At 42.0% G+C, this 24,296-nt stretch overlaps 1 protein-coding gene across 6 annotated transcripts in view; it reads left to right on the top strand.

Annotated features, from left to right (window-relative positions):
* Positions 1-24,296, top strand: part of PPM1B (protein phosphatase, Mg2+/Mn2+ dependent 1B) — a 99,006-nt gene that overhangs the window by 36,522 nt on the left and 38,188 nt on the right. For all 6 annotated transcript variants that reach the window (XM_033937440.1, XM_033937434.1, XM_033937437.1 and 3 more), the window contains 2 exons: positions 9,302-9,419; positions 18,795-18,906. In XM_033937440.1, coding sequence (XP_033793331.1) covers positions 9,302-9,419; positions 18,795-18,906 — 230 coding nt within the window. The remainder of the gene's footprint in view (positions 1-9,301; positions 9,420-18,794; positions 18,907-24,296) is intronic.

Genomic DNA, 24,296 nt, shown 5'->3' with positions numbered 1-24,296 from the left:
ACCATTTAAATAAAACATCTCAACAGAAAGTGTTTTAACTTATCTTTTAATGTGCAGAATCGCTAGCTTGCCCCGATGGGACCCATTACGCCACAAAAAGGCTTTTTCAAGGGTTCTGGAGCTCCACTCAAGCATCCTTTTTCTTTTAGGGAGCAGAGGGTTTAGGAGGAAAGAGTAGCAGCTCAGTCTTGGACATATTTAGTTTCAGATGACAGCAGGACATCCAGGCAGCAATGTCAGCCATACTAGTGATATAATAAAATTTGCTGATGACAAAGTTGTTAAATTGCAAGAGGATTGTAAAACATTGCAAGAGGACCTTGTAATACTGGAAGACAGGCCATCAAAATGGCAGATGACGTTTAATGTGAGCAAGTGCAAAGTGATGCATGTGGGAAAGAGGTTCCCAAATTATAGCTATGTGATAACTGGGTTCTGTGTTAAGGAGTTATTGCCTAGGAAAAGGTTCTAGGTGTCATTGTTGAGGATACATTGAAACCCTCAGCTCAATGTGCGGTGCCTGCTAAGAAAGCAAATAGAATGTTAGGCATTATCAGGAAAAGAATGGAAAAATGAAAATGTTATAATGCTCTTATCTCAGGACAAGCAGGCAGCATATTCTCAACATAAGGGTGACGTCTTCCACAGAGGCCTGATGGGGACAGCCTCGCAAGCAGACCTGCTTGAAGAACTTTTAGAAAGTTTGTGACTGCCACACTGTGCATGCGCGAGTGCCTTCCCGCCCGACGTAGGGCAAGGGTCTCCTCAGCTCTAAGTTTTCCGTGGAGTTGGTCGCCGTATCTAAAGAAGGACATGGAGATACTTGAGAGGGTTCAGAGAAGAGCGACAAGAATGATAAAAGGTATGGAAAACCTTTCATACGCAGAGAGGCTAGAAAGACTGGGGCTCTTCACCCTGGAGAAGCGAAGACTCAGAGGAGACATGATAGAGACTTACAAGATCATGAAGGGCATACTGAAGGTGGAAAGGGACTGATTCTTCAGCCTAATGGGAACTACAAGAACAAGGGGGCACTCAGAGAAACTGAAAGAAGACAGGTTTAGAACCAATTCTAGAAAATTTTTCTTCACTCAGAGGGTGGTGGACACCTGGAATAGGCTTCCGGAGGATGTGTTAGGACAGAGTACATTAAGGGGGTTCAAAGAGGGATTGGACAAGTTCCTGAAGGATACGGGGATTGAGGGATATAGATAGAGTTAGAGATAGGGCCATGAAAGGGTATAGATAGAAGAAAAATGGGGATTAAAGGGTTTTAGGCAAAGGATCACTTACAGGTCACGGACCTGATGGGCCGCCGCGGGAGTGGACTGTTGGGCGCGATGGACCCCTGGTCTGACCCAGCAGAGGCAACTTCTTCTATTCTTATGTTCTTATTTCAAGGCTCTGCGCAAGAGTTAGTTCTACTTGTGCCTTCTCTCACCGCTGCTTGTGTATTTTCTTTATAGGGTTGCTGTGTTTGCGCGTTTATTAAAAAATATATATATAATTTTTTTTTATTGTGTCACGGTGGGGCTTCTTCCTCGGCCTCAGCCTGCGGGCTTTGATTTAGCCGCTGCCATGTGTCATTCCATGTCCCGGCCGGTCATAGGGTTCAAGAAGTGTAGCCAGTGTCAACGCGTGATCTCCATCACTGACCCACACAAGTGGTGTGTACAGTGTTTAGGACTTGATCTTTGTCCGGAGTCGTGCGCCCACTGTGCTACACTTCAAAATCGAGCCCTTAAACGTCGTCGAGTTCAGATTGAAAAAATATTCGGGGGAATGGATTGGCCTTTACCTAAGGCCTTGACCCCGATTCTGGCTCCGACCTCGACTCCAGCAAAGTCTTCTTCAGGGCAAAACCTTCCACCTCGACCTCGCTTAAACCTTCCTCGATGGGGAAGTCTTCGTCTTCGGGGAAATCAGCTAAATCTTCTCCCGAGACACCATTATCCTTAGTGTCTCTGTCAGGTAAGATAGCTAAGCCAACCCCTCTGGACATGCCACCCTTAGAACCGGTGTGTCCGAGGCTACCCAAGAAATGTGTCTCAAAATCGAGGCAACATTCTTCCTTGAGGTCATCACACCAATTGTACCAGATCCAGTGGTCTTCGGTGCTGGCTTTGCAGAATATGTTGGAAACTATTCTGCATCAGGAGTTTGGTAACATGCTTGCCAAATTGACTCCTGCCTCGACCCTGCTTCCTGCAGTCCAGCCTGAGCACTCAGCAGTAATACAAGGAGTTGAGTCCTTGAGAGTGCCTCGAGCTATGCAAGGAGTTGAGTCCTTAAGAGTGCCTCGAGATACCTCTACACAACGAGCTGAGTCCTTTTCAGGGTCTCAACATTGTTCTCTGACTTCCAGTCCTACCTCTTCATATAAGGCATTGCTCTTTTCGAGGCACAGGTCGAAGACTTCTCGACATTCATTTTTGAGGTTGGATCCAACTCAATCACAGGCCCTTGATTCGAGGCATAATTCTTTCTCGTCTTATGTCGAGGCATTCATCGAGGCCCAGGTCTTTTCGAGACAGGTCTTGTTTATCGAGGCATCGAGACTCTTCGAGACCACCAACTCCTTTGTTGAGGAGATCCGTTACAGAGCCTCACCATTCTCGTCAGTCGAGTTCTTCTCCTGCGAGGTTTTCTTCACATTCCAGAAGTGGGCGTTCTTCTTCATCTTTGCCTTTGAATTCAGATCTCAGGTATCACTACTCCAGAGAGGCTTCACCTTCGTTCTCTGCTGTGAAAGGTACCTCGAGGAGCTCTCATTCACCTTCTCCTTAACGAGGTCATACCTCTTCAGATCCGGTGTCCTTTACAAAATTTCTATGCCAAATGAGTAAAGATCTTAACATCACTTTGGAATCAAAGTGACTCAAAATACTCTAAGAAGTATTTGGAAGAACTGGGTATGTCTCATCCTCCTAGGGATTCTCTCAAATTACCCATGAATGGCATTCTTTGTTAAACTTTCAAAAGAAATATATATATATATTTTTTTATTAAGTATAACAATTTATAATACAACAGTATTCTAAAGCAATATGAGTCCACATCAAGGAAAAGAGAGGAAGCAATCTTAGAGATTTTAACCATCAAAGAAATAAGAAAGAAAATATATACTACCTGTAGATAACTCATTATTAAGTTTTTGTTTGAACATCCGTCTCTTTATCTATCAGGAATCTCTCCAACTGATCAGGTTCAAAAAAAGCATATGAAATATTTAAATAAGTAATCATGCATTTGGCAGGAAATTTTAGGAAAAAAGTTGCTCCCAAGGATAATACTCGAGATTTATATTGAAGAAATTGTTTCCGCCTATATTGGGTAGCCATACAAACATCCGGAAACATTTGTAATTTCTGCCCACAGAACAGGAAATTTTTTTTAAGAAATAATTTTTCAAAACAACGCTTTTACACTTTTTCTGAAGCAATAGTTACCAAGAGGGTGGCACGTTCAGAAATTTCATCCTGAGTTGTTTCAAGAAATAATGTTAAATTTTCCAGTGGATCTTTCTTCTGATCAGATCCACCAGTAACTCCTCCCTCTTGTTTAACTGGCCCTCTAGTTGGAATATAGAAACATCTATTCAAAACTATAGTTTCAGCATTGCTCAATTCTAGAAATATTTTCGAAGTAGGATCTCTGAGAGCAGTGAACATTTGGAGAAATTCAGTATTCACAGATTTGAAGCTCTCATATGATTTTCAATAGTTTCACATTGCCTATGCAACCAAAGGCTATCCTTAATTGCAGTACTAGTCTGCTGTAGCAATACTATCTGAGAGTCTAATTTTTTAACTGCTCCTTCTAATTGATTAATTTTTCCATCTATAAATTCCATTTTAGACACTACTTGATCTGTAAAAGCACAAAGCTTTTGGACTGGACCCTGTAGTAGAGCCTCAGACCTCTTAACTACCATCCATACATCCTTTAAAGTAATATTCTGGGGAATTTCCTCATTAATCAAATTTCCACTAGGAAACTTGACTGGTTGGATCAACTGTGGTTGTTGTATCACTCGGTCTGAGGCTACATTCTCTCCAATGGGAGGACTACCATTTGGACAAGTCTCCCCTAGAGAGAAACATGAGACGGGTGGACCCGGGAAAATTCTTTCCCCAGAACTTAATGAAGCCCCTGATATATTGCTTGCAATAGAGGGAGAGAGAGGCTTAGGAGCTAATACTAAGTATCTTTCAATAGGGCCTGGGCAAGTTGGAGTACTGGATGGTAACAGTTTAGGCTTTACCTTTCGCTTTCCCATTTTCACAAAAAAACCACATTAATATAAAAGAAAATCTCAAATCGTGTTCCCTACTCCACTAGGGCTCCACCGGGACTCCAAAAGAGGTCCCTGTGGCCCATGCCGCAGACAGTGGCAAATTCTTGTCTCCGGTTAGCCCCTCCCACTGAAATCAGCGTGGGGCTCGGGAACAGCTGTCAAAGCCACCGGATAACTCCTTTCACCAAACAAAAGTGCCTCTTCTCTCTCCAACGCCGCAGGCAGCAGCAAGTTCTTATCTCCGGTTAGCCCCTCCCACTGAGATCGGCTCGGGAACAGCTGACAAAGCCCCTGGGTAACTCCTTTCACCAAGCAAAAGTGCCTCCTCTCTCTCCTTTCAAAAGAAATCTTGATACACCATATTCCATTCCTGCTGTGCCAGCAAAGATGGAATCTCGATATAAGATGGTCTATTGTAAGGGATTTGAGAAGTCTCAATTATCCCATCAATCTCCTCTCATGGAGTCTTCTTTAAAAAGAACCAATCCTGCCAAAGTTTATGCCACCGTCCCTCCTGACCGAAGGGCAGGACCATGGACAAGTTTGGTCATTGGCTGTATCAAAATTCGATGATGACAAACCGAATTTTTAATTATAACTTTGTTTTTACTTATATGAAGCATTTGTAAACGCCATGCCTGATGGTTTATTTTTTCAAGTATCTTCCTCAACATCGACTTCCAGAGTTTCAACACATGCATCACACTCTGGGTCAACTTCGCATGCATATGGTTCAAGCTGCATAGATGCATTTGAATTGTTCTCTAGTCACTGCATTCTTGGTGGCGACGTGCCATCTGGCCTGGTTCCGCACCATAGATATGGACCCGAATCTACAAAATCGACTAGCCAACATCCTATGCCAGGGCAATGAGTTGTTTGATGACTCTATTGAGGCAGCTACAAAGCGCTTATCTGAACATTAGAAATCGTTTGCTTCCATAATCAGGCCAAAGCCTTCCACTGCTAAGGGTTATAGGCCTCCTCCATCTTACCAGAGGCGTTTTTCTCAAAAGCCAGCATCTTATTCAAGGCCGCCTCCTAAGAAACAGCAGCATAAACCTCAGACCCCTGCTGCACCCAAGGCCTCCCAGTCTTTTTGACAATTAACACAGAGCATAACCTCAATCGTTCTGCCTCTGTCCTCTCCCCTCCCCATTGGGGGTCATCTCCATCTTTTTTACCAAGGATGTGAACTCATTACATCCGACCTCTGGGTCATCTCAATTATCAGGGAAGGTTACTCTTCACTTCATTCAGGTTCCACCAGATCTTCCCCCAAGAGAGTATCCCACCCTTCTTTTTCAGGAAGCTCAAGCTCCGTACCATTGAGAGAGTTCCTCTGGAACAGCAGAGCACAGGATTTTACTCCCGTTACTTCCTTGTCCCAAAGAATAGCATAACGTTATACTTATAGACCGCGTTACCAAAAAGTTCTATGCGGTTTACAAAAGATTATAAACATTAAACATAATCGTATATTTGAATGAGTCAGCTAGTCAGGTATTTGGAGAAAAAATAGGTTTTTAGCTGTTTTCTAAAATGTCTGTAAGAAATAGCTGTGAGCAACAATGATCAAAATTCTTTTTCATAAGTAGCTGCCTGAGATGCTAAAGAGTGATTTAGGAATTTCTTGCTTTTACAACCTTTTACTGAAGGGAAATTGAACAGAGTATGAGTTTTTCTACTGCATTTGTGCGTAGCTATGGAAAAACTATTAGCCAGATAAGTAGGGGCTGCACCATATAAAACCTTGTAACAAAAACAGCCCAACTTGAACAATACCCAAGCTTCCACAGGCAACCAATGCAATTCGCAATAAAATAACGTAACATGATCGTATTTCTTCAATCCGTAAATCAATCTAACTGCGGTGTTCTGTATCAAGTGATAATCTCAATAATTCCTTCTTAGTAATTGATAAATAAGCAATAGTCAAGGATACTCAGCAGTAATGACTGGACCAATAATTTAAAGGCTGAAAATTTCAAAATAGGGTCTAATTGTTCGTAGTCTCCACAAAGTAAAATAACTTTTATGTACAACATCTATCTGGGTTTTCATAGTAAGATGTTTATCTAATACGATTCTTAAATTTTTAATCGTTGGATGGATTGTATAAGATGTTGAAAGTATATTGATGGAAAGTTCATGAAAAATTTTGGTAGGAAATGCTACAAAGAACTTTGTTTTATCAGAATTAAGCTTGTTTGAATTGCGGTATCCAAAGATTCATCCTTTCCATTATAGTCTCAATTTGAGTAGTAATCTGAGATAGAACCGAATTACAAGGTGAAACTGTTGTGATGTCATCGGCACAACTGAACAATCTTATATCCAGATTGCTTAGGCACGAACCAGGGCAGATATTGCGAGCATTTGTAGTCGAGGAGGTTGGGGGCAGGGGGTGTCAGGCAGGGGAAGAGTTTGAGAGAAGAGAAGAGTAGGAGAAGAAGGAGCCATGAAGGTGGCTTCATGATGAGAGATTAGAGATCTATGGGTTAGATGGCCTGTTTGAGGCGTGTGAGAGTAGGTTAAGGATGGAGGAGCGACTAGGTAATAACGTACTAGGTATCAGCACAAACGATATTGGACAGATCTAGTAAAGCGTTTCTGAATTGGAGTTATTCTGAAAATGATCTTGTGGAAGGGGGATGAAGATAATCTGGCTATCAAATCGGTATTCAAATTAGCATAGATTTTTGGATACAATAGGCATTTAACAAATTAGTTAAGAATTGACAACAATTAATTGACAAAAATTAAGACAGCAAGCATTTAACAGATTATAAGATTCAACAGGTATTTAAGATAATTTTTTGATTACTTTTGCTTTATGTATATATATATATTTTTTTGAGAGCTAGTAAATGAACTTTACAGTTGAATGGGTTCACGATTATGCTTAACGATGAAAGATTTCACAATTAGACTTAAACATGGGGAAAGTTTCCCCTGCTGGCTCGGGGGTGGGTGGGCGGAGCAGTGCTAGAGACCCGCCGATGTGGCCGCTGTTTTCGGTTGGCGATAGCCCCCTTGAAGGGAGAAAAGTTTCCCCTGCTTCCCTTTCGATCTCACCTCTGCTGGAACGGGGGAGGAGTGGAGATGAGGCCAGGTACCCTGCTGGAAAGGGCTCCCGAAACTGGCCGCTGGTGCAGAGTGCCGTTAGCGCTGCTTCTCTTTAGTTCTCTCCTCTGCTGGAACGGGGGAGGGGTGGAGATGAGGCCAGGTGCCCTGATTTATGTTATGTTGTGGAGTCTTGAGTCTAGATGTAATGGTATCCAAGGGGAATGCGCAAATCTGCAGATTCTTCAGCCATTGGAAGCACCCCAGTGTGGAGGGGCTGGATCACCTATGTTTTTTTTTTTCCTCTGTGGCCAAAGTTAAGCAAAATTCTTCTCGTCATCCAGGGAAAATGATTCTTAGGATTGGCTAAGATTGGTATGCAGATCTGATGCAGGGGAGGATTGATCCTCCACTTACTCTACCCAGTTACAGAAGCCTTCTGATTCAGGGTCTAATTCCAATGGACAATCACTTCCCTTTTGTTCTTATGGCATAGCTCTTGAATGGTTATGCCTAAGGAAGAAAGGTTACTTGGAAAAAATCATTGCAATTTTTGTGCAAGCCTGATAAAAAGATCTACATCTACATATGCTTGGGAGAAACTTTGAATCTAGCTATTCAAAAAGAAACTTTATATTATTTAAAGTGTCACAGATTTTAGTTTTTTTTTCCAGAAACATGATGTAATGTAATTTATTTCTTATATACCGCTAAACTCCGTTAGGATTCTAAGCGGTTTACAGAAAATAGACAATAGTGTGCATTAAAATTATAAGTAATATAAGTCTCCACCACCTCTTCTGGGAGACTGTTCCATGCATCTTAGATTACTCTGGAGCTTATCGCCTCTTAATGCCAGTTTCCTTTCAAATGAAAGAAACTTGACTCATGCGCATTTACCTTATGTAGGTATTTAAACGTCTCTATTATATCTCCCCTCTCCTGCCTTTCCTCCAAAGTATACAGATTGAGATCTTTTAAGTCTGTCTCCATATGCCTTATGATGAAGACCACATACTATTTTAGTAGCTCTCCTCTGGACCGACTCCATCCTTTATTTATCTTTTTGAAGGTGCAGCCTCCAGAATTGTACACAATAATCTAAATGAGGTCTTGCCAAAGTCTTATACAGGGGCATAAATACCTTCTTTTTCCCACTGGCCATACCTCTCTCTATGCAACCTATCATCCTTCTAGCTTTCGCCGTCACCTTTGCAACCTGTTTGACCACCTTAAGATCATCACATACAATTGCACCCAAGTCCCGCTCTTCTGTTGTACAAATTGTGAAATTCAGTTACCGTTCATTTAATGTGACATTGTGAAATTCAGTTACCATTCATTTAATGTTTCACTCCTGAAATCTAATTTTGATTTGACTCTGCTGCTTGTGATTCCTGAGTAATGCTGAATTTTGACTTCATTTGCAATATGTTCATTTTCTTTTCATTTTAAATTTATTAACAAACTGTCTTCTGTACTCTCAGTTCTTATGAACCCTTAGCTAGTTGTGTATGTAACTTTGTTCAGATGCTATGTATTTGGAGAAATACCCTTGTCCTCCAAAGATGCAGTCGCTCAACTTAGATTTCTCTTTTGGGAGATGATAAACTTTTTTGACTTAAAAAGAAAAGAATCAAGGCATTTTTCATTCCTTTGTAAAGCTTAGGAGAAACCTCTGAGCTTACAATGTCATAAATAACCCATTGCCTGATGAAGTTATCACATGACGGTTTAAACTCAAAGGTAAGTTCCCATTTTAAAATTTGGTTGATATACTAGTATTTACATGGAATTGATAGCTGCATGATCACTTTATGGCACTTGCATATTGATTTGCATTTTAAAAAAATTTCTTATAAGTAGCATAATTAAACAGGTGGAAGAAAAAAATATGAGAAATTTCATTAACTATATTGTGTATATTTTATCTTACAGGGAAGCCGTGATAACATGAGTGTTGTACTGGTTTGTTTAGCAAATGCTCCTAAGGTCTCAGAAGAGGCTTTGAAAAAAGACACAGACTTGGATAGATATTTAGAGTCCAGAGTTGAAGGTGAGAGAATTGCTACTTGTTTATACGTACCTGAAATTTGGGTGAACATATATGAATAAAATACACTTATGTGGGTCCTAGCTGAATATTGGCCAGGATATGAATACAAAAAAGGCCAGGTCCAATGTCCCACCCCCAGCCTGTGGATTTTTTTTCTTAGTAAGGTCCCTTGCTGAGATAAATTACAGTAATTTTGTATTTTTTTTGGTAATCAAAAACTTCTGAAGGTATGTAACTTGTTTTAGCTATTCCAGCATATTCATAATATGCATAGTAAAATGATACAAAGAAAAGGATAATTCCTTTCCATTTAACAGATCAGTCCAGAAACTTGTTGATTATTTTTATTATTTAATTTTAATATTTATATACCACTTATAGCCCAAGTGGTTTACTTTCAGATACTCAAGCTGTCCTGGTGGACTCACATACTACCTAATGTACCAGGGGCAATGGGAAATTAAGTGATTTATTGAAGCTTACAAGGAGCAGTGTGGGATTTGAACCCACAAACTCAGTGTACTGAGGCTGTAGCTCTAACCACTGCACCACACACTTCCCTTATATCCATGGACCGGCATAGGAATTCCATGAGTGTCAGAGCATTCAGCACTCAGGGCCATGGCCATGGCAGAAACTTCCATTGCGGCCCAGCAAATGGGGTGGGGGTATATACATGTATGTATTTGGAAACTCTCTGTCCATTTTATATACTGGTTCCACACTTTAAAGAAGAGTGGAGCACTATAGCTGTCAATTTAGATATGCGAAAAATAAAATCCAATTTACTAAGCAACTGTGTCCTGAACAGAGAATGAGCTTATTTCCATTGTGATTGCCAATGGAAGTTGACTAGCTATAAATAGGTAACAAGCAAGCTTATGAAACTTACGGGGGAATGCAACTAATAGTATGTGCAAAAGAGCACAACCATGAACTTGCAGACTGTTCTATGTAAAATTTCAGAAAGCAGTTAAAAGACCATCTCCCAGTAAGGAATTACCTTTGGGCAATCCCACCAGATGTGGCCGTTTGGTGGAGGATGGGCTGGGGAGAGCTTCAGTGGCTGGGAGGGTGTAGATGGGCTGGAGTAAGTCTTAACAGAGATTTCGGCAGTTGGAACCCAAGCACAGTACCGGGTAAAGCTTTGGATTCTTGCCCAGAAATAGCTAAGAAGAAAAAAAAAAAAATTAGATTGAATCAGGTTGGGCAGACTGGATGGACCATTCGGGTCTTTATCTGCCGTCATCTACTATGTTACCATGTTACTATATGTATATGTTACTATGAAACGATCCTTGCTGGCCACAATTTCTCCAGCACAAGTCTGATGCATGAGGGTGCATTTTGTGTAACTGTACCGGAGTGAGTAACACTGGTAAAGCATTTTATAGCCATTTTCCACTACAGAACTCTATGCAATTGAAGTGCGTAAGAAATGTTGAAACAACTCCCAATTAATGATTGGTGGAGTGTGTTCCAGGAGATCTTCCCAAAGTGCTATAAATTTAATTGGAAGGGGAATTCTTTTGAATTTTAGATAAAATCGCCCCTATATGCAAAAGCAGTGCAAATAAATATAACAAATGGTTTGACACCGAACTTCTAAAATTGAAACAACTAGCTAGACGACTAGAAAGAACTTGGAAAAAAACAGGAGAACTAACAGACCATAACAAATGGAGAGCTAACATAAAAATCTACAAACAAATGATAAAAAGACAAACGTAAAGCATTCTACTCAATTAAAATCAACTCATCTTGTAATGGTTCACAAGGAATCAATACAAAAGAGCTATTCAACCTGATCACAAATTTATTTGACACCGCTCGCTACACCACGCCCACACACAACTCTTAAGTTACCCTCTGCAAATGACTTAGCACTACACTTCGATTCAAAAATTAAAAACCTTAGAATTCATTGTTCAACAAACGACCCTAGTGATCATCCGATACCTATCAACCAAGGAAATGATACACCGGCAGACATGATCTGGAGCTCCTTTCAAGATTTAGAGTGGAACAATTACAACAGACTATATAACAAATACTCTAAATCCTATTGCGTTCTGGACTCATGCCCCCCAGAAATCATGAAAGCGGCACCTTTAGTATTTAAACTATCGTTGATGCAATATTTGGCTCGTAACCTAAAAACTGGGAAGTTCCTCTCTAATAATGGTCACATAATAATAACCCCAATTCTAAAAAATCGAAAAGAATCTTCAGCTATAATATCCAACTACAGACCAGTAGCATCCATTCCGTTTATTGTAAAAATTATGGAGGGATTGGTACACACCCAACTGATGGATTATCTGGATCAGTTCTCTCTCCTACATGAAACTCAATCCGGTTTTAGACCGTTATTCAGTACTGAGACAGTAATTGCGGCTATTTTAGACAATCTGCGCCTACTGTTTAGTAAGGTCCTTAATGCCCTGGTTATGCAATTCGATATGAGTTCTGCCTTTGATCTAGTAGACCACGGGAAACTGCTACAATGCCTAGACGCCATTGGTATCAGGGACGAGGTGCTGAATTGGTTCCGTGGCTTCCTTATGTCCCGCACTTATCAAGTACGTTTTAATTATGAACTTTCAGATACCTGGAGCAATCCATCCGGTGTGCCACAAGGGTCTCCGCTATCTCCATTGCTCTTCAACGTCTACATGTCCTCACAAGGCATGTAGCTAACCCAGTTAGGGATAAAACTATTTAGTTATGCAGATGATTTTACGATCATCATCCCATTCGTTAATTCTATCTCTGAAACTATTCCTAAAGCTTCAGAAGCCATAAACGTGATGGAGCACTGGATGACAACCTTTAGGCTCAAACTTAATTCAGAAAAGACAACTTTCTTTGTTGCTTCGCCACATCCGCTTGACACCAAATCACCACTATGTATCAATAATCTTAATTACCCTATCCAACCTACCGTAAAGATACTAGGTGTAACTTTGGATCAGTGCCTAACCATGAGAGACCAGGTAGACTCCTTGATCAGAAAGGGATTTTTCACTCTCTGGAAACTCAGATCCATTAAAGCTTATTTCGATACAGCGGCATTCAGAACCCTAGTCCAATCCCTCGTACTGAGTCTACTTGACTACTGTAACATCACCTATTTAGCAATTTCCTAAAAGAACATGCAGTGTTTACAATTGATGCAAAATGCAGCGGTCAAACTGATCTTTGGGCTGAGGAAGTTTGACCACGTGACACCCTATTACCGGCAGCTGCATTGGCTGCCAATGGAGGCGCGTGTAAAGTTTAAATTTGCCTGCTTCTGCTTCAAAGCACTACACGGACTTGCCCCTAAATATATAACTGACCTTTTCGTCTTCTCAGCCAACAGACACAAGAGAAGCTCACATTCCAACTTCGTTCCCCCCCCCCCCCAGTGAGAGGTTGTAAACTGAAAAAACACCATGAACATCTTCTCTCGCACCAAGCAGCATCATGGGGTAAAGACCTAGAACAATTGCTTTCGCCCACTACTTATGAGGAATTTAGGAAATGTCTGAAAACACACCTGTTCTAAAGTATCTAGACAACTGATCCTCTCTTCTCTCTCCCCTCTATAGCGATTAACTTGTTCTATTGATCACTCTCTCCTCAAAAATGGATTTCCTGTTCTATTAACCCTCTTTCTTTCTCCCCTCTTAAAGTCAATCAATTTGTACCTTTGCTTAATCTTTGTAAACCGCATAGAACTTCACGGTATTGCAGTATATAAGCTGTTATTATTATTATTATTGAATAAGGGCCTTATAAGAGCCCATTCTAAGGGAGTTTCAGGCAATTGTAGTTTCCCAAGAACCTTTCGTTGGATATAATCTGTCACCTGCCTATACCAAAAATGATTGGAAGTCTTCACATCATAAGCCTCACCCCTCTTCAATAAAATCACCCAAATCTGTGAGGCCCTGCAGAGCCAATAAACATACTTTAAAGAATGGAAAAAGGATCCGAATGAAGAAAATAAGAAGAAACACAAGTACTGGCAAGTTAGATGTGAAGCATTGATAAAGACAGCTAAGAAAGAATATGAAGAGAAACTTAGACAAAAACTCATAGCAATTTTTTTAGTTACATCAGAAGCAGAAAACCTATGAGTGAATCTGTGGACCAATGGATGATCAAGGAGCAAAAGGGGCGCTCAGGGAGGATAAGGCCATAGCGGAAAGACTGAATGAATTCTGTGCTTCGGTCTTTACGGAAGAAGAGGTGAGAGATCTACCTGAACCAGAAATGATTTTCTAGGGTGATGATGCAGAGGAACTGAAAGAAATCTTAGTGGAACTGAAAGATGTACTAAGCCAAATCGACAAGTTAAAAGGTAATAAATCGCCAGGACCGGATGGTATACATCCCAGGGTACTAAAAGAACTCAAACATGAAATTGTTGACCTGCTGTTAGTGATCTGTAACCTGTTGCTGAAATTGTCTGTAGAACCTGAAGATTGGAGGGTGGCCAATGTTAACGCCAATTTTTATAAAGGGCTCCAGGGGAGATCTAGGAAATTACAAACCGGTAAGCCTCACTTCAGTGCCGGGCAAAATGATAGAAGCAATTATAAAAAATATAATTGTGGAACATGTAGACAAACATGATTTAATGAAATGGAGTCAGCATGGGTTCAGCTGAGGGAGATCTTGCCTCACTAATTTGCTTGACTTCTTTGAAGGTGTGAATAAACATGTGGATAAAGGTGAGCCGGTTGATATATAGTGTACACTCCTCCCTCCGTATTCACGAGGGTTAGGGGCAGAGCCAGCCCGCGAATACGGAAAATTTGTGAGTAACTTTTGTGCCGACTGACCCACCCCGCCTCCCTCGTGCATCCCGGGTCTCCCCGGACCTTACCTGGTGGTCTAGCAGTGATGTGGGACAGGAGCAATTTTCCTACACTCCTGCCCTGTGCGGAGTCATCATCAAAAATGGCTGCCGTGAGTTCCTGTTTTAGTCTCATAAAACCACGAGAACTCACAGCAGCCATTTTTGATGATGGCTTTGCACGGGGCAAGAGTGTAGAAAGATTGCTTCCACCCCGCACCCCTGCAGATACTGAAACTGCGGATGCGGAGGGAAGAGAGTATCTAGATTTTCAGAAAGCTTTTGATAAAAGTTCCTCACGAGAGGCTCCTGAGAAAATTAGTGCGTCATGGGATAGGTGGCAAAGTTCAGTTGTGGATTAGGAATTGGTTATCAGATAGATAACAGAGGGTAGGGTTAAATGGTCATTTTTCTCAATGGAGGAGAGTAAACAGTGGAGTAAAGTGCTGCAATGGGACTGAGACTGGTGCTTTTTAATTTATTTATAAATGATCTGGAAATTGGAATGAAGAATGAGGTGATTAAATTTGTTCAAAGTTGTTAAAACGTATGCGGATTGTGAAAAATTGCAGACAACCTTAGGAAATTGGAAGACTGGGCGTCCAAATGGCAGATGAAATTTAATGTGGACAGATGCAAAGAAAAGGATCTGGGTATCGTAGACAAAATGATGAAACCTTCTGCCCAATGTGCAGCAGTGGTCAAAAAAGCAAACAGGATGCTAGGAATTATTAAAAAATGGATGGTTAACAAGATGTTTAACAAGACTAAGAATGCCTCTGTATCTCTCCATGGTGCGACCTCATCTGGAGTATTGCGTTCAATTCTAGTCTCCTTATTTCAAGAAAGATAGTCAGTGACACTAGAAAAGGTTCAAAGAAAAGCCACCAAGATGGTAAAGGGTTTGGAACTTCTCTCATATGAGGAAAGACTAAAACTGTTAGGGGTCTTCAGCTTGGAAAAGAGACTGCTGATGGGAGATATGATTGAAGTCTGTAAAATCCTGAGTGGAGTAGAACAGGTATAAGTAGATCAATTTTTCACTCCGTCAAAAATTACAAAGACTTGGGGGCATTCAATGAAGTTACAGGGAAATACTTTTAAAACCAATAGGAGGAAATTATTTTTCACTCAGAGAATAGTTAAGCTATGGAACGCGTTGCCAGAGGATGTGGTAAGAGCGAATAGTGAAGCTGGTATTAAGAAAGGTTTGGACAAGTTCCTGGATGAAAAGTCCATAGTCTGTTATTGAGAAAGACATGGGGGAAACCAATGCTTGCCTTGTATTGGTAGCATAGAATATTGCTACTCATTGGGTTTTGACCAGGTACTGGTGACTTGGATTGGCTACCATGAGAACTGGCTACTGGGCTTGATGGACCATTGGTCTGACCCAGTAAGGCTATTCTTAGGTTCAGGTATAAATCCCTCTGCTACCCACACTGGTGTGCCTTGAAAATAGCATCTAATACAAAACAATCGGCCGGTGTCCAGGTCCAGATAACAAAGGCATGGTGCAGATATGGATTAGCTCCTTTCATCAAGTTCCTGGCTTCTTTCACTGGTAGCTAGGGGGAGTACACGACAGAGATCATCGGATATGGAAACCCTTTCCAGTTTAACCCAGCTCTTAGAGTGATCCTTACACCAAGCCAAAAAGGATTTTAATTGGGCTGCAATATAATAACACCACAGCGGCTGTTACAAGTCACAGAGACCTGGGCAGCCCACACTGCAGTATTCCACTCCCCCCAGGATACAGCGCTTCTCCTCAGCAGCTTCTCTTTCTTTGGGCTGCTGGCAGTGTGAGTGAGGTAAACACATTGCCTTCAGTCCGGAAGTTTTCCCTCTGCTACTGCTTCCTGTCCTTGCAAAGGTGGGAAGCAGTAGCAGAGGGAAAACTGGGCTGCTGAAGGCAGTGTGTGTAGTTTATTCATGCTGCTGGAGGCCTGAAGAGTGCAAGAGCAGCTGCTGGGAATGAGAAGGGTGAGGATCCACCAGGTCCCACGAAGGGGGGAAATACAGGGAGAGTCATGAAGGGATCGCAGGGGAAGTGGTTACTAGAGAGATGCTGGACTGTGGGGATGTGGAGGAAAAAAAGAAAGATACCAGACCTCTGGAGGAGGGAAGGGGAGGACAGAGATGCTAGACTATAGTAGGAAGGAGAGAAGAGATAACCAGATCAAAAGAAGGGTGAAAGGGAAGGAGAGAGATGTAGGACTACTGGAGGGGGAGAGACGGAAATAGAGAAGCCAGACCAGAGTAACAAAGGGAAAGAGAGATTTCAGACTAAGGGGAGATGTGGAAGGGAAGGGCAGAGATGCTAGACCACAAAAGGGGAAGAGACAAAGGAAGGGGGGGGAGAGATGCCAGACTGTCGGAAGGAGAGGAGAAAGATGTCAAATCACCAGAAAAGGGGGGGGGGAGGAGATGCTGCACAGGGACGTCATAATTCTCATTTGGCCAGTCTTTATCTGGCATTTAAGTGAGAGTTTAACCTCTCAGTTCTGTGCTTATGGGATTTGGTATTTCTGAGTTTTCATTACCATGATGTGAGACTTGGAAGTCTGTTTTGCTTTCTGAATATCAGGTCTTGGTCCTAGTTGCCTAGGTTGTTGAGTGTCAAGGCCTTGTGTAACCAGCCTTTAACTTGCTGGAGCACCAGACTTCCCTCTACCCATAAGAAATTAGCAGCATAGTGGGTCAGACCAATGATCAATCTAGCCCAGTCTCCTGTTTCCAATAATGGCCAATCCAGGTCATGGTACCTGGCAGAAATCCAAATAGTAGCAAGATTCCATGCTACCAATCCAGGGCAAGCAGTGACTTTCTTCTCCATGTCTGTCTAAAAAGCACGCTATGAACTTTTCCTCTAGAAACTTATCCAAACCTTTCTTACGCCCAGTTACTCTAATCGCTGTAACCACATTCTCTGGCAACAAGATTTATTTATTTAGGCTGTCCTTCCAAAATGGCCTAGAACTGGTTATAAAGAGTTTGAGCTTAGCTTAACTATTCTTTGAGTAAAAAAAAATACTTCCTCCTATTTGTTTTAAAAGTACTGTATTCCATATAATTTCATTGAGTGTCCCAAGGTTTTTTTTGTACTTTTTTTGAAAAAAAAAAAGTTAGCCAGCCCCCAAGGTTGAGGCATTCTGTTGGCAGAAGCACTGGTTCCTGCTAGTGAGAAAATCATTACAACAACTCTGACTCTGATTCAAAGCTTGTTCCCTTGTCAATATCAGCTAAGCCATGACTATCATAGGTGGGGTAGACTGAGCCTTCTATGATTCTCATTCAGCAGGTTCCACATGTTTTTTTCAAAGAGGTCAAGGCAGATGACTTTAAAAATGCAATGTTACCTCAGTAACAACTATACAAAAATAGACAAATATACCCCCTCCCCTTTTGCTAAACTGCGATAGCGTTTTTTAGCATAGGGAGCTGCGCTGAATACCCCGCGCTGCTCCTGATGCTCATAGGCTCCCTGCGCTAAACACCACTATTGTGGTTTAGTAAAAGTGGGTCATAGTTCAAAATATAGACAGCAGATATAAATTCTCAAAACGGACACATTTTGATCACTAAATTGAAAATAAAATAATTTTTTCTATCTTTGTTGTCTGGTGATTTCATGAGTATCTGGTTGCACTTCCTTCTGACTGTGCATCCAATATTTCTTCCTTTCTTTCTGCCTCCTGCATACTTGCTCTCCTCCAGATCTCATTCCATTCCCCAACCAACATCTCTATGGCCCTCTGAGTCCAACTTTTTCTTCCTCTCTCCCTGCCCCCTCCCCTTCTTTCTTTCTGTCTTTCTTTTTCTTCCTCTCCCTGCCTGACCCTGCTACCCGTCACACTCCATTCCCTTCCCCAACTTTTTCTTCCTCTCTCCCTGCCCCTCCCCCTCCCCTTTCTATCTTTTTCTGTCTTTTTTTTCTGTCTTCCTCTCTCTCCCTGCCCCCTTTTTGTTCTGTCTGTCTTTCTTTCTCTCTCCCTACTCCCCTTTCTTTCTCTCTGCCCCCATTAGCCAGGCACATGTAGCCACTGCACAAGCACTGGGCTCCTAAGCCTCCCCCTCCCGAACTTCCTCTCCGATGTCAGAATTGACATCGGGGGGAAGGAGGCTTGTGGACCCAGCGCTTGTGCATTGGATGCACACACCTGGTTTTTTCAACGTCGGGGAAGCAGGGAGAACGCACAGACAACACGAGTCTATTGCAATCAACCTGCATTGCCCTTGCGATGTACTGGTCGATCACGATCGACCTTTTGGGGACCCCTGGTCTAGAATGTCTCACCTATCTACTGGAAAAGAGCTTACCAGAGTAAGTACATAATCTCTTTATCTAGATGGCAAATTTTAAGCTCCATCTTCATGAAATAACTATTGCTGCATGTAATTTACTAAATGTGTAAGTTTAATGTGTTAGTTTCTGTGTATTTATTGGGTCTGTCAGGTAGAACACTGCTTTTAAAGGCTTTATTTTTTTATAGATAGATTTACTAACACATGGTGTTTTGCACTAGAAATTATGGAAAATTCTGGTGAAGAAGGAATGCCGGATCTTGCTCATGTAATGCGTATTTTATCTGCGGAGAACATCCCAAATTTACCACCTGGGGGAGGCCTAGCTAGCAAGTAAGTACCATAAAACCAAAGAATCGCATGTCTGTTAAATATTTTTTTAAAAATCCAATATTATGTACATATTCAATTTCAAGCCAGGCCACATATTTTAAAGCATAAATTATCTTAGGACAAGCAGGCAACATATTCTCACCTATAGATGAGGTTATCCATGGAGCTCGGTACATATAGTATGAAAAGAGGTCACTTTAAGTTTTAAGAAACTTTGCGATTTCCCACATTGTGCATGCGCGAGTTCTTCCTGCTCGATGCACACTTGCGGTACCTCAGTTCTTAGTTTTCTGCGGAGTGAAGAAGTCTTTTTGACTGGACTCCAGTTGGCATTGCCTTCCCACTTCAAAAAGTGGCAGATGAATTTTAACATAGACAAATGCAAGGTGATGCATCTAGGAAAGAAAAACAAAGAACATGAGTATAAGATGTTGGGGGTGACATTAGCCAAATGCGAACAAGAAAGGGATTTGGGGGTACTGATAGACAGAACCCTAAAGCCTTCGGCTTAATGTGTGGCGGCGGCGAAGAAAGCAAACAGGATGTTGGGCATGATTAAGAAGGGGATCACGAGTAGATCGGAAGAGGTCATAATGCCACTTTACAGAGCAATGGTCAGACCTCACTTTGAATACTGTGTCCAACACTGGTCTCCATACCTTAAGAAGGATATAACTCTGCTGGAGAAGGTGCAGAGACGAGCCACGAAACTAGTCAAAGGTATGGAAAATTTGAGCTACAAAGAACGCCTCAGAAAACTGGGACTATTCACCCTCGAAAAGAGAAGATTGCGAGGGGATTTGATAGAGACTTTTAAAATATTAAAAGGATTTGATAAAATAGACCTGGAAACAGCATTACTAACATTTTCGGAGGTGACACGGACACGGGGTCATAGCCTGAAACTGAGTGGCAGCAGGTTTAGGACAAATGTTAGGAAGTTCTGTTTCACACAGCGAGTGGTTGGAGCTTGGAATGCTCTCCCGGAGGAGGTTGTGGCGGAAACTACTGTTCCGAGTTTCAAGCGCAAGTTGGATGCACACCTTCTGGTAAATCATATTGAGGGATACGGAGAATCCCGGTCTCCAAAAAGGAGTACCTAAATGGGCCACCGCGTGCAAGTGCCAGAGGCCTGTTTGATAACGGACCCCTATAATTGGTGTCTTCAGTGTTTGGGCCCTGATCACCCTGATTGGAGAAACTGGGTCTTTTCTCCCTCGAACAGAGGAGATTGAGAGGGGACATGATCGAAACATTCAAGGTACTGAAGGGAATAGACTTAGTAGATAAGGACAAGTTGTTCACCCTCTTCAAGGTAGGGAGAACGAGAGGGCACTCTCTAAAATTGAAAGGGGATAGATTCCGTACGAATGTAAGAAAGTTCTTCTTCACTCAGAGAGTGGTAGAAAACTGGAACGCTCTTTTAGGGGAAAATACCCTCCAGGGATACAAGACAAAGTTAGACAGATTCCTGCTGAACCAGAACGTACGCAGGTAGGGCTAGTCTCAGGGCGCTGGTCTTTAACCAAGAGCCGCCGCGTGAGCGGACTGCTGGGCACGATGGACCACTGGTCTGACCCAACAGTGTCAATTCTCATGTTCTTGTGTTCTTACTGAATCTAATCTTGTGTTAAGTGTTCCACTCTACAAAAGTGCTCAATTAAAGTCTGTCATATTCAACAGGAGAAGATGTTAGGCTATGGACATCGGAAAAACTTTGGAACAGTCACCATTGAAAACTCCTATATCAGCTTCGGGGAAGCCGGTTACCGAGACATTCTCTTCCCAGCAAGTGTTGCAGGTCTCTACAGCATCGAGTCTCATGATGTAGATTATAGACCATACATCGACACCATCGATCTAAGGATCTCTCCTCCTAGTTGTGCATCCTCGTCGAGGTCACCCTCTCCGAGACAACCTGCTGCACCGATAGTACTGGCTGGTGAGCCTTCAGTACTAGTACATGCCGCTCAGCAACAGTCACAGGCCTCGACAGCATCAAGTCTCTTGATGCAGGCCAGAAGACGTTGTCATTCTGTTGATCTACATGTTGTTTCTCCTATACAAGGTGTGTCCTCTACCAAGACATCCTGCTGAACCGATGGTACCGGCTGTTAAGCCATTGGTACTGGTGCATTCTTTCCAAGAGAAACTCGAGTTCTTTCACAGGGAGATTGCCACTATTTTTAAGTCGCACTGCATAAATCTCCTACAATCAACTCCCTTGGTACGATCCATTGGAGCATCAAAATGCCTAGCTTGCCTCATACTCTGATATAAGCCTAAATCTACAAAATAGATTGGCCAATACTCCATGCTTAGGGAAGGAGCGTTTTGGTGAGCCCATTGAGGTTGCTGCACAAAAATTAGCTTAACTTGAGCAGACTTGGAATATTTCAGCAGACTTGGAATACTTTAAAGCAGGGGTGTCCAACGTGAAGTATTTTGTGTGGCCCCGGTCGAGGGCGATGCAGTGCTTTCTTCTGCTGCCCCCAGGTGTTTACTATCTTTCCGGCTCCCTCCTCTGTCTTGCTGCAGCGTTTGTGCGGCCCCAGAAACATTTTTTTTGGCCAATGCGGCCCAAGGAAGCCAAAAGGTTGGACACCCCTGCTTTAAAGCAAAGTTTTTCTTTTTCTTCAAGGAAACCTTATAAACAACCTCATTCACATCGGAGACATTCTCCTTCTACACCTTCTGGGCAGCCGCTGCAATAGCAGCAAATGTGCTAGAGGTCTGGAACTGATTCAGTGGAACTTGTTCATAACTCTGCTCGATTCTTCCGATTCAATCGGAGCTTGCCTTCACTATACCATCAACATTGGTCTCATATCAACTGACCTATGACTTCTCTCTGTCCTTATGGAAGGTTACTCTTTTCATTTTATGCCCATAACCGTCTAAAAAATAAAAACTAACTTCAGTTGGTCACGACACGGGTTCCATTTCAAGTTTGATTTTCATCAGTATTTATAGTCATGTGAAAAAATTAGGACACAATGAAATATTCATCTCTTTCTTAAGAAATGTTCACATATCGATGCCAAATCTTTTCTTTTTTTATCTCTGGAAAAGAAAGTGATGTAATTGCAGGTAAACAACAAAAATTTTTCTTGATTTACTCATGAAACAAAAAGATATCCACAAAAATGTGTATTCTAACTAAGGAATTAATTAGGACACTCCCACATATCCTCCTACTTAAAGTGGTTCATATCACACATAGGTGTATCTCATTAGGTGCACGTGATTAGACCATCATAGAAACATAGAAGATGACGGCAGAAAAGGGCTACAGCCCATCAAGTCTTCCCACTCTGCTTACCCACCCCCTGTCTATGCCCTAATGACCCAATTTCCTTATCTTGACCCTCGTAGGGATCCCACATGGGTATCCCATTTATTCTTAAAGTCTGGCACGCTGTCTGCACTGGAAGCTTGTTCCAATGATCAACCACTCTCTCTGTGAAGAAATACTTTCTGGTGTCGCCATGAAATTTTCCGCCCCTGAGTTTGAGCGGGTGCCCTCTTGTGGCCGAGGGTCCCTTGAGAAAGAAAATATCATCTTCCACTTCGACACGTCCCATGAGGTACTTAAATGTTTCGATCATGTCTCCCCTCTCCCTACGTTCCTCGAGAGTGTAGAGCTGCAATTTGTTCAGGCTCTCTTCGTACGAAAGACCCTTGAGCCCCGAGATCATCTGGTGGCCTTCCGCTGAACCGATTCAATTCTGCGCACATCGTTACTCAGCATTTTGAAGGATGTTTGGTGTGCTCATGCGGTGAGAGTGAACACCATGGTGAGATCAAAATAGCTGTCTGAGGCCTTCAGAAAGAAGATTGTAGCAGCTTATAAGTCTGGTAAGGGATTTAAAAGGATCGCGAAAGAACTTGACATTAGCCATTTCAGGTCCAGAAAATAGTGTACAAGTGGAGGACTTTCTAAACAACTGCCAACATGCCCAGGTCAGGCCGTCCAAGCACATTGACCCCCTGAGAAGACTGCAAGATGCTAAAAGAAATCTCCAAAAACTCTAAAATGTCATCACTGGACCTACAGCAGGCTCTTGCTACTGTTAATGTGAAAGTGCATGCCTCTACAATCAGAAGGAGACTGCACAAATTTAACTTGCATTGGAGGTGTGCAAGGAGGAAACCTTTACTCTCTAAGAGAAACATCAAGGTTTGCCAGAGAGAACGTAGACAAACACCAGGACTTCTGGAATAGTGTTCTATGGACAGATGAGTCTAAAATTGAATTATTTGGACACCAGAAGAGAGTACATGTTTGGCGTACACCAAATACAGCATTCCAGGAAAAGAACCTCATACCAACTGTGAAGCATGGAGGTAGAAGTGTCATGGTTTGGGATGCTTTGCTGCAGCAATGCCTGGCCAGTTCACCATCATAGAAGCCACCATGAATTCTACAGTGTATCAGAGGGTGCTTGAGGAACATGAGACCATCTGTAAGAAAATTAAAGCTAAAGTGGAACTGGAACTGGAACTGGACCTTGCAACATGACAATGACCCAGAACATCCAACAAGGACTGGCTGAAAACTAAGAAATGGAGAGTCCTGGAATGGCTGAGTCAAAGCCCTGATATGAATCTCATTGAGATGCTGTGGGGTGATTTGAAATAGGCTGTACATACAAGAAAACCTACAAGCTTTTCACAGATGAAAGAATTCTGCTTTGAGGAGTGGGCCAGACTTTCCTTAGATCGATGTCAAGAGAGTGGTAGATGGCTACAAGAAGCATCTCACTGCAGTTATTTCAGCCAAAGGGGGTAACACTAGCTATTAGGGTGTCCTAATTTATTCCACAGAATACACATTTTTGTGGTTATTTTTTGTTTCATGAGTAAATCAAGGAAATCTTTTGTTGTTTACCTGCAGTTACATCACTTTCTTTTCCAGAGATTGGAAAAAAAAAGAAAAGACATTGATATTCACTGTGAATATTTCTTAAGAAAACTGAATATTTCATGGGGTGTCCTAATTTTTTCACATGATTGTATAGTTCATATTTCCATGAGCTCCACTGCACAAACTCACATTAGTAGGAAATCCACCATGGATGTAGAGCCTGTAAGGTGTTTTTTCCCCCCCTATTGCCTGGACTCCATTCCACTAAGAGGGGGATCTAACATGGGTGTAGAGTCTGTAAAGTTGGATTCCGCCACATATTTTTCAACAAGATTAACAAAACTTGGCATGCATCAATAAGGCTACAACTGCTTCAGGATTCCACCATGGGGTATAGAGCCTATAAGGTGGTTCTTTTTCCTGCTGCTGGGATACGTGGATATTAAGGTCATGATGGATCTAACAGGGGGTGTAGAGCCTGTAAATTAGATTTACCCATATCAGAACCTTGCACTGCTTTATT

Source organism: Geotrypetes seraphini, chromosome 3, assembly GCF_902459505.1.
Source record: "Geotrypetes seraphini chromosome 3, aGeoSer1.1, whole genome shotgun sequence".
In the NCBI taxonomy this organism is placed as follows: Eukaryota; Metazoa; Chordata; class Amphibia; order Gymnophiona; family Dermophiidae; genus Geotrypetes; species Geotrypetes seraphini.
Note: the sequence above shows the minus strand (reverse complement) of the source record. Positions and strands in the feature narration are given on the sequence as shown.